This window comes from Lucilia sericata, unplaced genomic scaffold (genome assembly GCF_015586225.1).
Source record: "Lucilia sericata isolate MDLA Ls3-8-SP2 unplaced genomic scaffold, ASM1558622v1 Contig001015F_arrow, whole genome shotgun sequence".
Taxonomy (NCBI): Eukaryota; Metazoa; Arthropoda; class Insecta; order Diptera; family Calliphoridae; genus Lucilia; species Lucilia sericata.
The window spans coordinates 64,316-83,346 of NW_023994997.1; the positions used below are offsets into that span (position 1 = coordinate 64,316).

General features: G+C 29.8%; 1 protein-coding gene across 1 annotated transcript in view; it reads left to right on the top strand.

Moving 5' to 3' along the window:
* Window positions 1–19,031, top strand: part of LOC119609608 — a 153,864-nt gene that overhangs the window by 50,157 nt on the left and 84,676 nt on the right. The window contains 5 exon segments of the mRNA XM_037964451.1: window positions 435–448; window positions 451–597; window positions 3,730–3,888; window positions 4,861–5,034; window positions 10,593–10,706. Of these exon segments, the coding sequence (XP_037820379.1) occupies window positions 435–448; window positions 451–597; window positions 3,730–3,888; window positions 4,861–5,034; window positions 10,593–10,706 (608 nt within the window).

The window sequence follows — 19,031 nt, forward strand, 5'->3', positions numbered from 1 at the left end:
ATAGCTAGAAAGAAAGAAATAAAGAATACAAACTTTGTATTATAGTCCTTCAACAATTCGTCTTATTATTATTTGTTACTTTTCACTCATCTTCTAACAACTTTTCACTTGTCATTGTTCAACAAACGTGAGCTGAAAATCAATAAAGCACAAAATTCTTAAAAATTCTTCAAAATTCTTCACACACTCATACATATAATACCAGCAGTAGTATTACCTATGTATGTGAATTTGCACTTTTTTTTTAAAACCAATATTTCAAGTTATTGTAAAAGATTGTGAATGAGGGTGTATGCAATTTAAAGTACTCTAGTTTCTATAAAAATGTGTAGTGTATTATTTAGTTTAGCTTATTAAATTACAGATTGTTACTTTGTTTCTTACGACTTGTTAAATTAAAGTTAATATTTTTTTCATTCGTTTTATTCTTGCAGCATTTCTCATGGCTCCAATACGTAGAACGTGGCAATGAGCCTCGTTTAGTGATTGACAATGTTACATATGATTATCAGGGTGAATATGAATGTCGTGCAACAAATTATATCAATGGTCAAGAGAGAGTGGCCATATCGGAACCGGTGTCGCTGCAAGTTGTGGGTGAGGTAAGAAAAATTTTTTTGTATTTTTAAAATTAAAAGAAAAATTGTGAATTCGCCTTTAAAGACTGAACTAGAACTGAACTAGAACTGAACTAGAACTGAACTACTGAACTAGAACTGAACTAGAACTAACTGAACTGAACTAGAACTGAACTAGAACTGAACTAGAACGGAACTAGAACTGAACTAGAACTGAACTAGAACTGAACTAGAACTGAACTAGAACTGAAACTAGAACTGAACTAGAACTGAACTAGAAACTGAACTAGAACTGCTAGAACTGAACTAGAACTGAACTAGAACTGAACTAGAACGAACTAAACTGAACTAGAACTGACTAGAACTGAACTAGAACGAACTAGAACTAACTAGAACTGAACTAGAACTGAACTAGAACTGAACTAGAACTGAACTAGAACTGAACTAGAAACTGAAACTAGAACTGAACTAGAACTGAACTAGAACTGACTAGAACTGAACTAGAACTGAACTAGAACTGAACTTAAACTGAACTAGAACTGAACTAGAACTGAACTAGAACTGAACTAGAACTGAACTAGAACTGAACTAGAACTGAACTAGAACTGAACTAGAACTGAACTAGAACTGAACTAGAACTGAACTAGAACTGAACTAGAACTGAACTAGAACTGAACTAGAACTGAACTAGAACTGAACTAGAACTGAACTAGAACTGAACTAGAACTGAACTAGAACTGAACTAGAACTGAACTAGAACTGAACTAGAACTGAACTAGAACTGAACTAGAACTGAACTAGAACTGAACTAGAACTGAACTAGAACTGAACTAGAACTGAACTAGAACTGAACTAGAACTGAACTAGAACTGAACTAGAACTGAACTAGAACTGAACTAGAACTGAACTAGAACTGAACTAGAACTGAACTAGAACTGAACTAGAACTGAACTAGAACTGAACTAGAACTGAACTAGAACTGAACTAGAACTGAACTAGAACTGAACTAGAACTGAACTAGAACTGAACTAGAACTGAACTAGAACTGAACTAGAACTGAACTAGAACTGAACTAGAACTGAACTAGAACTGAACTAGAACTGAACTAGAACTGAACTAGACTGAACTAGAACTGAACTAGAACTGAACTAGAACTGAACTAGAACTGAACTAGAACTGAACTAGAACTGAACTAGAACTGAACTAGAACTGAACTAGAACTGAACTAGAACTGAACTAGAACTGAACTAGAACTGAACTAGAACTGAACTAGAACTGAACTAGAACTGAACTAGAACTGAACTAGAACTGAACTAGAACTGAACTAGAACTGAACTAGAACTGAACTAGAACTGAACTAGAACTGAACTAGAACTGAACTAGACTGAACTAGAACTGAACTAGAACTGAACTAGAACTGAACTAGAACTGAACTAGAACTGAACTAGAACTGAACTAGAACTGAACTAGAACTGAACTAGAACTGAACTAGAACTGAACTAGAACTGAACTAGAACTGAACTAGAACTGAACTAGAACTAGAACTGAACTAGAACTAAACTGAACTAGAACTAGAACTGAACTAGAACTAGAACTGAACTAGAACTAGAACTGAACTAGAACTGAACTAGAACTGAACTAGAACTGAACTAGAACTGAACTAGAACTGAACTAGAACTGAACTAGAACTGAACTAGAACTGAACTAGAACTGAACTAGAACTGAACTAGAACTGAACTAGAACTGAACTAGAACTGAACTAGAACTGAACTAGAACTGAACTAGAACTGAACTAGAACTGAACTAGAACTGAACTAGAACTGAACTAGAACTGAACTAGAACTGAACTAGAACTGAACTAGAACTGAACTAGAACTGAACTAGAACTGAACTAGAACTGAACTAGAACTGAACTAGAACTGAACTAAACTGAACTAAACTGAACTAGAACTGAACTAGAACTGAACTAGAACAGAACTAGAACTGAACTAGAACTGAACTAGAACTGAACTAGAACTGAACTAGAACTGAACTAAACTGAACTAGAACTAGAACTGAACTAGAACTGAACTAGAACTAGAACTGAACTAGAACTGAACTAGAACTGAACTAGAACTGAACTAGAACTGAACTAGAACTGAACTAGAACTGAACTAGAACTGAACTAGAACTGAACTAGAACAGAACTAGAACTGAACTAGAACTGAACTAGAACTGAACTAGAACTGAACTAGAACTGAACTACTGAACTAGAACTGAACTAGAACTGAACTAGAACTGAACTAGAACTGAACTAGAACTGAACTAGAACTGAACTAGAACTGAACTAGAACTGAACTAGAACTGAACTAGAACTGAACTAGAACTGAACTAGAACTGAACTAGAACTGAACTAGAACTGAACTAGAACTGAACTAGAACTGAACTAGAACTGAACTAGAACTGAACTAGAACTGAACTAGAACTGAACTAGAACTGAACTAGAACTGAACTAGAATTGAACTAGAACTGAACTAGAACTGAACTAGAACTGAACTAGAACTGAACTAGAACTGAACTAGAACTGAACTAGAACTGAACTAGAACTGAACTAGAAGAACTGAACTAGAAATGAACTAGAACTGAACTAGAACTGAACTAGAACTGAACTAGAACTGAACTAGAACTGAACTAGAACTGAACTAGAACTGAACTAGAACTGAACTAGAACTGAACTAGAACTGAACTAGAACTGAACTAGAACTGAACTAGAACTGAACTAGAACTGAACTAGAACTGAACTAGAACTGAACTAGAACTGAACTAGAACTGAACTAGAACTGAACTAGAACTGAACTAGAACTGAACTAGAACTGAACTAGAACTGAACTAGAACTGAACTAGAACTGAACTAGAACTGAACTAGAACTGAACTAGAACTGAACTAGAACTGAACTAGAACTGAACTAGAACTGAACTACTGAACTGAACTAGAACTGAACTAGAACTGAACTAGAACTGAACTAGAACTGAACTAGAACTGAACTAGAACCGAACTAGAACCGAACTAGAACTGAACTAGAACTGAACTAGAATTAAAGTAGAAGTGAACTAGAGATAAAATTTCTGTAATTGTTTCTTAAATAAAAATTTAATTTTTTGTGTTTTTCAGGCGCTCCTCAAGTCCTACGTTTACATCCCTCTATGCATACTGTCCTGGTAAAGAGAGGAGATCCAGCTTCTCTTACTTTAGTGGTGTGTGCCGATCCTCGGCCACATCGTGTTGCCTGGGAATGGGGCTCACTGAGACTAGATGCTGGTTCAGCGATAGGTGGGTAAAAGATATAATAAGTAATTTCAACTTTAATACTAAAATTTTATGTTTTCTCTTTTTTATATTATTCTTTCTTTTTCATGAAAAAAAATAAAACTACATAATGCCGATAAACTGATAACATTGACAATCCACGTTGACAATAATTAATTTCATTCAAAATTCTCAAATTATCTAATAATAATGATGTTGGCGGTTTTGTGCATATGGGGGAATATTTAATCCTTTATATATAAAATGAATAATGTATATCAAAATATTTTACTCTAATTTTATTCCACCTAAATTTATTTTAAAATATTATTTTAAAATTGGGGATTTTAAAATTTCTGTCTATAATGCTTAATGTAATCCATCCTGTGTTTATGTGTTTATATGTCTTTATCCGCCTTAATATTGTTTGAATTAAACGAAATTATATTGGCCTGTAAATTTTGGGGTTGGTGTTAATATATTTTGGTCAAATGATTGTAATATTATTATTGTATGTAATTTAACACCTTATTAATGTTAAAATACAATAACGTGGATTTTAAAATTAATGTTTTTGATGGGGTTATAATCACATGATATTTTGTATGAAAACTCAACACCCAACTCATCACCAAATAAATATTTGTTCATCATACATCATATCAACAACAATAACGGATATGAACATTATAAACAACAATAACGACAACAACTTCATCATCATTATCGTCATCACCATGGTCTACAAATCCATCTAAAATGTACAATATTCATTCATTCACACATCCTTGTATTATTCCAACATGTCCACAAAACTCGTTCGCCATTTGACAACATCACAACATATCTATCTGTATTGTCAAATCGCATTTGTTACCGGGCATTAATTTCTAATGTTACTGCTCCTGATGCTTCTAATGCTGCTAATGTCATTTTGTGTTGACATTTTTACTTTTAATTTGGTATTGGTGTGTATGTTTGTGTGTGTGTATTTAGACCGTTTCCGTGCCGATGATTTACTACAAGATACACGCGAGGATTGTTACCTTTCCACATTACACATCCATCATACCAGTGAACATGATGCACGTCCTTATTATTTGGTTGTGGAAAATGAACGTGGTACTGATCGTCATGCCATTCAATTGAATGTGGAGGGTACGTTTACAGGTGCAGAAAAATCATGATTTTCTTTATTCTTTGTTTATAATTTATTTTATATTTATTATTTAATATTTAGTTTTTTTCTTTAATTCGGTGTGTAATGTTCTTTTTAATATATTGGTGTCTAACTTAATAATAATATATATGGATGATGGTAATAATTAAGTAAAATAACATATTTAAATAAAAGAAAACAGATTGGAAAGACAATATAACATTTGCCACCCATAAAACTCTCATTATATTTAGTTTTTCTTTAAAGAAAATCTTACAATTTTACAATTTTGAAAGATTTTATCCAAATACTATTTATAAATATTAATCATACGCTACGTATGCGGAAATAATAATAAGTAAATATCATTTACTATTTTTGGCATATATAATATATTAATATTTTTTTAATAGTTTATGGTTGTCGGCTACAATCTGTTTTCCTTTAGTTAAACATTACAATTTTAATATGTATTTATGTATTTCAAGCATGATTTTTTTATTTCTTTAAGTTTTCAATTCATATAATTACAAATTTCTAAAATATATTATTTAGTTATATAAATGAAGATCAAATATAAATTTTTGTCGCCAAACTTTGACCTGAGAAATGAGTGCAGTGCAGTTATAATTCACGTCAGTTGTAGTTCAGTTCTAGTTCAGTTCTAGTTCTGTTCTAGTTCTGTTCTAGTTCAGTTCTAGTTCAGTTCTAGTTCAGTTCTAGTTCAGTTCTAGTTCAGTTCTAGTTCAGTTCTAGTTCAGTTCTAGTTCAGTTCTAGTTCAGTTCTAGTTCAGTTCTAGTTCAGTTCTAGTTCAGTTCTAGTTCAGTTCTAGTTCAGTTCTAGTTCAGTTCTAGTTCAGTTCTAGTTCAGTTCTAGTTCAGTTCTAGTTCAGTTCTAGTTCAGTTCTAGTTCAGTTCTAGTTCAGTTCTAGTTCAGTTCTAGTTCAGTTCTAGTTCAGTTCTAGTTCAGTTCTAGTTCAGTTCTAGTTCAGTTCTAGTTCAGTTCTAGTTCAGTTCTAGTTCAGTTCTAGTTCAGTTCTAGTTCAGTTCTAGTTCAGTTCTAGTTCAGTTCTACTTCAGTTCTAGTTCAGTTCTAGTTCAGTTCTAGTTCAGTTCTAGTTCTAGTTCTGTTCTAGTTCTGTTCTAGTTCAGTTCTAGTTCAGTTCTAGTTCAGTTCTAGTTCAGTTCTAGTTCTGTTCTAGTTCTGTTCTAGTTCAGTTCCAGTTCAGTTCTAGTTCAGTTCCAGTTCAGTTCTAGTTCAGTCTAGTTCAGTTCTAGTTCAGTTCTAGTTCAGTTCTAGTTCAGTTCTACTTCAGTTCTAGTTCAGTTCTAGTTCAGTTCTAGTTCAGTTCTAGTTCAGTTCTAGTTCAGTTCTAGTTCAGTTCTAGTTCTGTTCTAGTTCTGTTCTAGTTCAGTTCTAGTTCAAGTTCTAGTTCAGTTCTAGTTCAGTTCTAGTTCTGTTCTAGTTCTGTTCTAGTTCAGTTTCCAGTTCAGTTCTAGTTCAGTTCCAGTTCAGTTCTAGTTTAGTTCTAGTTCAGTTCTAGTTTCAGTTCTAGTTCAGTTCTAGTTCAGTTCTAGTTCAGTTCTAGTTCAGTTCTAGTTCAGTTCTAGTTCAGTTCTAGTTCAGTTCTAGTTCGTTCTAGTTCAGTTCTAGTTCAGTTCTAGTTCAGTTCTAGTTCAGTTCTAGTTCAGTTCTAGTTCAGTTCTAGTTCAGTTCTAGTTCAGTTCTAGTTCAGTTCTAGTTCAGTTTCTAGTTCAGTTCTAGTTCAGTTCTAAGTTCAGTTCTAGTTCAGTTCTAGTTCAGTTCTAGTTAAGTTCTAGTTCAGTTCTAGTTCAGTTCTAGTTCAGTTCTAGTTCAGTTCTAGTCAGTTCTAGTTCAGTTCTAGTTCAGTTCTATTAATATTACTGCTTCACTCAAGCTTCCGTTAAAGCATTTATTCTAAAATAACATGATGTTTGAACTCAGAAGAACAGATAGATTAAAATTAAGCCATATTTTTTCTAATATTTTCAAACGAAAAGCCTATTCATAAAACTATTTTCAATATGTTTTTAATAAAAATCTCTGTAATAATCTCCTATTTAATCGTATTTAATACACATGTTTTAGAGCAATATATTTTTTTTTTTTTTTTTTGAACAAACACAAAAAAGTGCAGCTCTAGAGATTTCAATAATCTGTATTTAATGCCGTGTATTTAAATTTGATATAGATTTATGGGCTTTAGTATAAAATTGTAAAATATGTTTAATACAATATATTAGATAAAGATTTAAGAGGTTTTTTGAAAAAATAAACGAAAATGATATTAAAGATATCATTTTCATAAAAATTAAATGGGATAAATATTTTAGTTTTAAAGCCTTAATTGCAAATAGTTTTAGAATTTATGACAAAATAAAAAAATTTTATTATATTGTTCATTTTATTTGATCATGAAGTAATGCATAATTTATGTAATTTCTTAGTTCTTCATTAACTTGTGTGTACTACAAGACGTATGATTGATATTAATTATTTTACTTATATACAAATTACTGTATAACTTCGAAATGGCTGTTTGTAATTTTAATTTTAATACAACATTTTAAATCTAATAAACACAGGTCTTTAAGAAAATAAATAGATTTTTATAAAACATATCAAAATGTTTAGAAAATTCATTAACAAAATAAAATTATTTAAAAATGTACAAATATTAAAGATTTTACTTTTTGTAATTTTAATTATTTTATTAAAGTTTTATCATTATAAATGTATCAACTTATCAAAAACATAAATGTGTCAGTGTAATTATTATTTCAATAAATTGAATTATTTCTGATTACAATCATAATAATAACAATAATTATATTTATTTACTAATCTAATAACCTAAATCAATTACTACTAATACTAGTAAAAACAAACAACAATAGAAAACAATACAATACACTCATACTTAAATACACCAAACAAATTAAAAATTTATAATTTAAAACAAGAATGCATACATAGTATATAATGGTATACAGATATGTATATATGTATGTATGTATACAGCCATACATACTTATATATTTACAAAAAATTAACATATTGACCTTATCATATTTTATTTAATTTCTATTATTTTATGTTTTTTTTTCGTTTTTTGTTTAGGTTTTTTCAAAATTTTTCTAATTTCTGGTTAGATAACTAATTATTTTTTAAACAAAGAGTTGGGGCATTATGGGAAAAGGGGATCATTTAAAAAACGTGTTTTGGGCTGTAACAGTTTACATTATATTTATAATAATTAAATACAATTAATTATGCAAATGTTTATTAACTATTACTATTTAGCAACAATAAGTAGGGGTTATTGGTTGTAAACAATCATATACATACATAATTGTATTATAAATGCATATTTGCATAAAATTTTGTTAAATTTTAATTTGTTAATGAATAAATTACAAGGTTAAATTAACGAGGGCATAAGTATTTCATAATGGGAATTCTATAAATGCAGGCTAAGGTTGAGGAAATATAGCCAAACAACATTGCTAGCAAGGGCACTTACACGGATACTTCTATTTAGCTCTGTTCTAGTTCTAGCTCTGTTCTAGTTCTGTTCTAGTTCTGTTCTGTTCTAGTTCTGTTCTAGTTCTGTTCTAGTTCTGTTCTAGTTCTGTTCTAGTTCTGTTCTAGTTCTGTTCTAGTTCTGTTCTAGTTCTGTTCTAGTTCTGTTCTAGTTCTGTTCTAGTTCTGTTCTAGTTCTGTTCTAGTTCTGTTCTAGTTCTGTTCTAGTTCTGTTCTAGTTCTGTTCTAGTTCTGTTCTAGTTCTGTTCTAGTTCTGTTTCTAGTTCTGTTCTAGTTCTGTTCTAGTTCTGTTCTAGTTCTGTTCTAGTTCTGTTCTAGTTCTGTTCTAGTTCTGTTCTAGTTCTGTTCTAGTTCTGTTCTAGTTCTGTTCTAGTTCTGTTCTAGTTCTGTTCTAGTTCTGTTCTAGTTCTGTTCTAGTTCTGTTCTAGTTCTGTTCTAGTTCTGTTCTAGTTCTGTTCTAGTTCTGTTCTAGTTCTGTTCTAGTTCTGTTCTAGTTCTGTTCTAGTTCTGTTCTAGTTCTGTTCTAGTTCTGTTCTAGTTCTGTTCTAGTTCTGTTCTAGTTCTGTTCTAGTTCTGTTCTAGTTCTGTTCTAGTTCTGTTCTAGTTCTGTTCTAGTTCTGTTCTAGTTCTGTTATAGTTCTGTTCTAGTTCTGTTCTAGTTCTGTTCTAGTTCTGTTCTAGTTCTGTTCTAGTTCTGTTCTAGTTCTGTTCTAGTTCTGTTCTAGTTCTGTTCTAGTTCTGTTCTAGTTCTGTTCTAGTTCTGTCTAGTTCTGGTCTAGTTCTGTTCTAGTTCTAGTTCTGTCTAGTTCTGTTCTAGTTCTGTTCTAGTTCTGTTCTAGTTCTGTTCTAGTTCTGTTCTAGTTCTGTTCTCGTTCTGTTTCTAGTTCTGTTCTAGTTCTGTTCTAGTTCTGTTCTAGTTCTGTTCTAGTTCTGTTCTAGTTCTGTTCAGTTCTGTTCTAGTTCTGTTCTAGTTCTGTTCTAGTTTCTGTTCTAGTTCGTTCTAGTTCTGTTCTTTAGTTCTGTTCTAGTTCTGTTCTAGTTCTGTTCTAGTTCTGTTCGAGTTCTGTCTAGTTCTAGTTCTGTTCTAGTTTCTGTTCTAGTTCTGTTCTAGTTCTGTTTCTAGTTCTGTTCTAGTTCTGTTCTAGTCTTTCTTTCTGTTCTAGTTCTGTTCTAGTTTCTGTTCTAGTTCTGTTCTAGTTCTGTTCTAGTTCTGTTCTAGTTCTGTTCTAGTTTCTGTCTAGTTCTGTTCTAGTTGTGTTCTAGTTGTGTTCTAGTTCCTTTCTAGTTCTGTTCTAGTTCTGTTCTGTTCTGTTCTAGTTCTGTTCTAGTTCTGTTCTAGTTCTGTTCTAGTTCTGTTCTAGTTCTGTTCTAGTTCTGTTTCTCTTCTAGTTATTGCTAGTTTTCCTTGTCTCTCTTACTCCTGATATGAACTCCCCCTAAATTATTTATATTTTATTATTTTTCAACATTTTGGTGTATTTAAGTATTAAGTTTTTATAAACTTATGTATGTATACATGTACATCCAGATGTGTGTTTGTGCATTTAAAAAAGCATGTTTTTAAAAATAATATTATTTTTACTCTCGCTATTGTGTAAACATAATAATATAAATATATAAATATGTATCTATAAATATTTAAAAATATGTATGTGTGTTTGTGTTTATTAATGTGTGTGTAACAAAAAATATTTATATATATAAAATATTACTAAATAACAAACCAAAAAAAATCTTTTTTCTCCCCATTTCTTCCAAAAAAAACGTAATTTTTAACATAATAATTGCTGTTAAATGCACGTATTTTTAAAATGGCAAAAATAATAACTTTGGGATTGGATTTGTGTTTGTGAAATCATACACTCATCATCATGGTCATATAAATGATATTCGAATAAATATGACAAAAAATTAACACAAAAAAAAACAATTATAATTGCCACAAAAACACTTGGCAACGCTTTTGTTCTATGGCTGCCGTAACGATTACTGGTATATGAATAGAACCCTTGGAAATGAGTTATTTATTGGGCATTGCTGGCGGCTGTTTGGCAGCTTTATTTATATTAATTTGTCTTTGTATTTATGCAATACGCATTAAAAAGTGCTGCTTTAAAGGTGAGTGAAAGAAATTTACGTCTAATATTATTTTTGTAAAAGAAAATTAAGAATACTTGTTATAGGGTAAAAGCCCTAAACAGCTCTCGTTTAATTCTACTTCAGTCTTTAATAAAAACATTTATATAATTAAATAATTATTTTTCGTTTTCATGTATCATTTTCCCATTAATACTTTGTTTTTACTTATTTATTGTTTGTTACACACAAAATAATATTTCCATAATTTCATTGTTAAATTAATATAAACAACTGTTTTTTTGTTCACTTTGCATCAGTCATTGTTCGTTATTTCATTGTTACTGTTCATCATTATTTTTTATAAATTTTTACTTTTTTCTGTTACAAAAAAAAATTATAGTATTGTTTAAATTATTTGCATATTAATGCATTCTGCTGGCAGAATATTAAGGACATGGAGGAAAATAAATATACAGTAAAAGAAATGACTTTCACATTGCTGTTAAAAAAGTTTTTTTTATTATCTTTCTGCATTAAATACAATGCGTAAAGTACAGTATAAAGATAAATTGTTTAAATAAATAAAGAGATTTTTTTGCATATTTACAATGGCCGTGATGAATATGGTGAAAAGTTACTATTTTTCTGAGCCGAGTAGACCGCAGGCTTAACAGAAAAAGCTTTGGGTAGTTAACAATACCAAATATTTTAAATTAAGGCGATAGTTTTTAAATCAAATAACATAATATAAATCAATATTTTCTGTTAATTTTTTTTACTTTTCTTAAAAGAGACAGAAATTTATATTTACCTTCTTCTAAAGAACAAAAATATATAAAAAAAAAAATATTCTCTTGTTCAGTTCTAGTTCAGTTCTAGTTCTAGTTCTAGTTCAGTTCTAGTTCAGTTCTAGTTCAGTTCTAGTTCAGTTCTAGTTCAGTTCTAGTTCAGTTCTAGTTCAGTTCTAGTTCAGTTCTAGTTCAGTTCTAGTTCAGTTCTAGTTCAGTTCTAGTTCAGTTCTAGTTCAGTTCTAGTTCAGTTCTAGTTCAGTTCTAGTTCAGTTCTAGTTCAGTTCTAGTTCTAGTTCAGTTCTAGTTCAGTTCTAGTTCAGTTCTAGTTCAGTTCTAGTTCAGTTCTAGTTCAGTTCTAGTTCAGTTCTAGTTCAGTTCTAGTTCAGTTCTAGTTCAGTTCTAGTTCAGTTCTAGTTCAGTTCTAGTTCAGTTCTAGTTCAGTTCTAGTTCAGTTCTAGTTCAGTTCTAGTCAGTTCTAGTTCAGTTCTAGTTCAGTTTCTAGTTCAGTTCTAGTTCATTCTAGTTTCAGTTCTAGTTCAGTTCTAGTTCAGTTTCTAGTTCAGTTCTAGTTCAGTTTCTAGTTCAGTTCTAGTTCAGTTCTAGTTCAGTTCTAGTTCAGTTCTAGTTCAGTTCTAGTTCAGTTCTAGTTCAGTTCTAGTTCAGTTCTAGTTCAGTTCTAGTTCAGTTCTAGTTCAGTTCTAGTTCAGTTCTAGTTCAGTTCTAGTTCAGTTCTAGTTCAGTTCTAGTTCAGTTCTAGTTCAGTTCTAGTTCAGTTCTAGTTCAGTTCTAGTTCAGTTCTAGTTCAGTTCTAGTTCGTAGTTCAGTTCTAGTTCAGTTCTAGTTCAGTTCTAGTTCAGTTCTAGTTCAGTTCTAGTTCAGTTCTAGTTCAGTTCTAGTTCAGTTTCTAGTTCAGTTCTAGTTCAGTTCTAGTTCAGTTCTAGTTCAGTTCTAGTTCAATTCTTGTTCACTGCTAGTTCACTTTAGGTTCAGTTTTTTATAAAATTCCCCACTTCTTAAGCAGTTAAATTTTTCCAATATATTCATTAAGCCAAAGCCTTTCCATTTATGCCTAATTAAATTGAGCAAAATTGTATTAACTTTTTTATATTAAGGGAACTGCATTAATTTTGAAAACTTTTTTCTTTAGTTTTGAATTTGTTAAGTAGTTTGGTCATTTAGCTACTTAACAGCAAACTTCAGAGATGGTTTATGAATATTTGATTTAATTTACTGCTGAATCAATTATCATTCTGCTGCTCTTTTACTCTTCCTTCTATACAAAATTCCCTAACGGAAAAGGTTTTTCATTTACTGTATAATTAACCCTTAGAAAAAAAAAACATTTTTCCAATTAATAATGACCATCTACGAGAAAAAGTAGAAAACAAAAGCATTGAAAAAATTCCACAAAATTACAATATTATTATTGTTTATTTATATATTGTTTGTTTTGTTTTCTCTTTTTGGGGTTGTACATTTTTTATAATTTTTTTAGAAAGAAACCCTGTTTTCCTGTTTCGTGGGAGTTTTTGGGTTTTTTCCTTAGTCCTTTTGTTTTTAATTTTTTTTATCTTAATTTTTGGTGTTGTAATGGACAACAAGGGTTTAGGGCAAAACAACAGCAACACAATAATAAGTTAAGCCAACCAAAAAACAAATAAACAAATATTTATTCATTAAGCAGTTTGCGTAAAATCAACAATAAACTCATTCAAATACACATATAGACATAAAAGTAAATACTCTCTCCATATCCCTGGTTCTACTGCTGCACAGAGGCAGACAAGTAAACAGATACAAATAATTATACAAATACACGTTTAGACACAACAAACACCAACTAATGAATTAATGGGGTAAAACATACAGAAACAGAGGCTCAGGGAGTTGATAAAGTTTTTTTTGCTCTAGGCAAGTCTGACTTTAGATGAATTGCTATTTAAAAGCAAATAACTTGGCTAAATCGAGAGATATTTAAGGAATTTGAAAAAAAGGATTTTACAACCTCGGAAGTTACCTTTGGCTTTTAAGCTTATTTGATTCTCCCTTCCAAGGCTTTACTTAATTGTAATTTTTTTACTAAAGTCCCAAAAACGTCAATGGACTTTGTTACCTTTAATTTTTGTTATAGAGTATTCTTCAGGGAAAACAACAATGAAGTTTCAAATTAGGACAAAAAAATGTACACAAACAAGTTTATTTTAAATTAAATTGCTTAAAACAAAACCCTTTTTGGGCGCGAGAGAGAAAATTGTCTTCTCACTGAAAAAACTCCCTCATAAGAAAAGAGTAATTGTTATAGAAAATTGGACTCTCTTAAGAAAAGAGAGATATTTTCTATTCAAAATTGTACTCTCTTAGGAAAAGGTAGGTATATTCTATAGAAAGTTTTACTGTTTTAGAAAAAGAGAGAAATGTTCTATAGAAAATTGTAGTCTCTTAGGAAAAGAGAGACATTTTCTATAGAAAATTGTACTCTCTTAGGAAAAGAGAGAAATTTTCTAAAGAAAATTGTACTCTCTTAGGAAAAGAAAGACATTTTCTATAAAAAATTGTACTGTTTTAAGAAATTAGAGAAATTTTTAATAGAAGATTGTACTCTCTTAGGAAAAGAGAGAAACTTTCAAAAAAACATTGTACTCCCTCATAAGAAGAGAGTAATTTTTATAGAAAATTGGACTCTTTTAAGAAAATTGTACTCTCTTTAGAAAAGAAAGAACTTTTCTATAGAAAATTGTACTCTCTTAGGAAAAATTTGACATTTTTTATAGAAAATTTTACTCTCTTAGAAATTAGAGTATTTTTTAATAAAATACTCTTGGGAAAAGAGAAAATTTTTCTATAAAAATTGTACTCTCTTAGGAAAAGAGAGAAATTTTCTATAGAATATTATACTCATTTTGAAAAAGAGAGGGAATTGTACTCTCTTCGGAAATTAGAGAATTTTTTTTATAGAAGATTGTACTCTCTTGGAAAAAGAGAAAAAATTTCTATAAAAATTGTACTGTGTTGAGAAAAGAGAGAAATTTTCTATAGAAAATTGTACTCTCTTAGGAAAAGAGAGATTTTCTATAGAAAAATTTTACTCTCTTCCAAAGAAGTGGAAGATTGAGAAATATATATAAAAATGTTCTATAGAAGTTATGAAAAGTATGCATTTTTCTATAGAAAATTGTACTCTCTTATAAAAAGAAAGACATTTTCTATGGAAAATTGTACTCTTTTATAAAAAGGTAAAAATTTTCTATGGAAAATTGTACTATCTTATAAAAAGATAGAAATTTTCTATAGAAAATTGTACTCTCTTAAATAAAGGAAGAGAAAGAAAGAGAAATTTTCATAAAAAAATTGGCAAGGAGAGAACTTTTCAATAGAAAATTGTATTATCTTGTACTCTCTTTGAATGCAATAGGAATTTTATGTAGAAAAGTTTACTCTCTTTGTAAGAAAGAGACATTTTCTATGGGCATAGTTACACTCTTTGGAAAAAGGAAAATTTTCTATAGAAAATATTAGAGAGAAATTTTTTATAGAAAATTGTATTATTTTTGAAAAAGTGAGAGTTTTTTAACTCATAGCAAGAGAGAAAGATATTTTCTAAGAAAATTGTATTATCTTTGATAGAGAGAAACATTGTCTATGGGAAGTTTTACTCTCTTTAGAAAAGACGTAAAAGAGTGGAATTTTTTCAAAATCCTTCTTTTTACGGATTTTTTATACTTTAAAGAATTAAGTTTTAATTTTTATAAAATTATTAAAAAAAAAATCCCATAAAATCTACAAACATTTCATTCTCACAAAAAAAAAATCACAGAAATTAAAAATAAAAACCGTCAAATGGCCTGAAGTTATATAGAAAAAATATAAAAAAGCTATATGTATTTATTATCATTTTATTAAAAACAAAAAGCAATTGTCCTTAAGAGCAAAATAATAACAAAAAAAGAGAATGAGAAAGAAGAAAAGCATTAATTTTGTTTCATGTTTTCATTAAGCAAGTGACCATGCCAAAAGATTTCGCTTGCATTTTGTTCATTGTTTTTTTTTTCGTTTTTTTTTTTTTTTTTGCATTTTTCCTGCAGTCCCTCTTTTGTTGTTCATCCGTTTCCTGCTTATGTTGTTTTAATTAAACAAAGTGATGATGATGGTGGTGGGGTATTTGTTTGTTTTTGTTAGTAGTGGACAGAGTGGCTGCTAAAACAGCAAAACAAGTCATTCCTAAGCAAATGAAACGACCATCCAATGTGGTGCCATTAAGGTTTTTATTAAAATAACAAGAAAAAATTATAGAAATAAAAATTGAAATTTTATTTTTGTTTAGATTTGTTTTTTTAGCAGACTATTTTTTCAAAATTACATTTTGCTCTTTGCAGCTTCATTTGGCAGGAAGGTTTTGAAATATTAAAATTTTAATTTTTGAAAGTAAAATTAAACTTTAAACAAATAAAAAGTTTCAATCCAAGCAAACTTAACAAAAAATGTGGCAATCAATTTAGAAATTGTCAGTTTAATTAACATTTTCTTCATTTCAAAGCCACCAAATAACAAATAAATAAAACAGCAATATACCATTTCCCATTACTCCAACTCCTTAAGCGAGAAAAAATGCAAATTTTGTTTAACTGAAAACAACACAGAGAAAGTTAGCAACAAAAAAAAAACAAACAAACCGAAAGACAGACAGATAACCAAACAAAAAGAAAACGCAACGGAAACCGGAACTGCATACATGTCACAAACATTATCCGTTATTTGCAAATGGCAACACGGCATAGAAAACCAACAAAAAACAACCAAAACATGGTGGCTGATAGTGTTAAGAGTATCTATGTATATATGTTTGTGAATGAGTGAGCGTACACGAACAGCATGTCTATAAAGTTCTATAACTCAGCTGTCAATCAATGTGTCAATTTAGTAAACAACACTGTTACTGCTACAATACCAACAGAACAACAACAGCAGCAACAACCACTAGATAAACAAACAAAACTCCACATCCATATCCATCTTCAATATTTCATTCTACTCTCAGATAGACATCATGTCAATTTTCTTCAAACAAGAGAGGCAGGTGTATAAAAGGCAACCAATTGCATTGAGACGTAAAGCGTAGGGGAAAAATAAGTAAGACTCTACCAGAACCCTACTCAAGCCCTCAATTGCGTGTTTTTGACAATGAGTGTCAGCAACAGCCGGATAAAGATGAAATGTCAAATTAAATTTGACAGGTTTATTTTATAAGATACTCTTTTAGAATGCTAATGGAAAGAGCGAGACAAGACAAGGGTTTCAAAACTTAAACAAGTTTTCTGAAGTGGACGAAAAAAAAAAACGTAATAAAATTTTAATTTTATTGAAAATTTTCTATTGTTTTAAGATAAAAATAAAAGTTTCGCTTTTGGGGCAGGAGATATCGTCTAAATTATACAAACGAAATGTCAATGTTTGACAGTTTATATCACTTCCTTAACTATTTAATGCTAAAGAAGTGATATATAATATATAAATGTAACCACCAATGAGAGAATAATTTTCCATAGAAAATTCTATCTTATAATAAAGTGAAAATTTGGCTATAGAAACTTTCTCTCTTATACCAAAAGAGAACAAAACTTTATCTCTTTTACCAGGAAAGAACAATAGAGAATTTCTATGTCTAACTTATAGAAAGCCATTTACAAAGAGAGCACTTTTTTCGACAGTAAATTTCTCTCTCTTACTAAGATATAAAAGAATTTTATTTAAAATTTGTTCTCATCACAATTTTCTACAGCAAATTTCTCACTCTCTCTCTTCAAAGAGAATAAAATTTTCTATAGACTATTTCTCTCTTACTAAGGTAAAGTAACTTTTTATAACATATTTCTCTCTATTACAAAAAAGGTTCAATTTACTTTATCGAATTTTTCTCTCTTACAAAGAGAGCACAATTTTTATGTAAAATGTATCTCTCTTGTACACTTTTCTAATAAAAATGTCTCTTTCATACGAATAGATCACAATTTTCTATAGAAATTTCTTTCTCTAACAAAGAGAGCACTGTTCTCTAAAGAAAATTTCTCTTCCTTACAAAAGACAGCTCAATTATCTATAGAAAATTTCTTTCTCTTACAATGAGAGCTCATTATTTTATAGAAAATTTCTCTCTCTTACAAAAAGAATACAATTTTCTACAGAAATTTTCTCTCTCCCTCTCTCTCTTACAAAGAGAGCATAATTTTCGACAAAAATGTTCTCTCTCTTACAAAGATAATTCAATTTTTTATAGAAAATTCCCTTCTCTTACCAAGAAAATGTGTCTCTCTTACAAAGAGAGTACAGTTTATTATGGAAAATGTTATTCTCCTACAAAGAGAGTCAATTTTCAAGAGGAAATTTCTATCTCTCACAAAGAGAACACAATTTTCAATAGAAACTTTCCATCTCCCTCTCACAAAGAGAGCATTATTTTCGACAGAAACTTTCTATCTCTTACGAAGAGAGCAAAATTTTCCTCTCTCGTACAAAGAGAGCACAGTTTTTTATATAAAATTTCTCAATTTTCTATAGAAAATTTCCCTCTCTTACCAAGAGAGCACAATTTTCTATAGAAAATTGGTAGGAGAAGGGAAATTTTATATAGAAAATTGAACTTTCTTTGTATAAGAGATATTTTCTAAAAAAATTGTGATCTCTTTTCTCTCTCTCTCTCTCTCTCTCTCTATTACAAAGAGAGCATTATTTTTGACAGAAACTTTTTTTGAGCACAATTTTCTATAGAAAATTTTCTTTCTCGTGCAAGGAGAGCACAATTTTCAATAGAAAATTTCTCTTTCTTACAAAGAGAGTACAAAAGAGAATGCAATTCTATAGAAAATTTCTCTTTCTTAGAAAAAAGGAACAATTTTCTATAGACAATTTTTTTCTCTTACAAAATTTTCTAAATTTCTCTCCATCTCTTTGTAAGAGAGAGCAATTTTGTAATAAAAACATCTCTCTCTTGGTAAGAGAGAACAATTTTAAAATGAAAATATCTCTCTCTTTGAAAGAGAGTATAGTTTTTTGAAGAAAACTTCTCGCTCTTTGTAAGATAGAAAGTTTTTTTTATAGAAAATTTCTCCATCTTAGACAGGGAGAACAATTTCCTATAGAAAATTTGTCTCTCTTTTCTAAAAAAACAATTTTCTCCAGAAAAAGTATCTCTCTTATGAAGAGAAAAAGTAATTTTCTAATTAAATTTCTTTATGTTACAAAGAAAGAAAGTTTTTCCATACAAAATGTTTCGGTTTTCTAAGAAGACATTATGTATTCTGGCCCTAAAACTTAGCTCTTTCAATATTCATGAAAATTTTATCAACATTTAGCATTTTCCCTAAAAGTAAAATATTAATAAACAATACTTGCAACAACTAAACTTTGCAACTAAGTTTAGTTCTTTTTTTCAACTTTCAATCCAGCTTCGATGAACAAATAATATCAATATAACTTAAATCTCAAAATTACAACTTTATTTAAAAACTTTTAACAATTTTTTATCTTTTTCTAAATTTAAAAGCAAAATAATAAAAAAAAACATATTTTTACTCTTTCC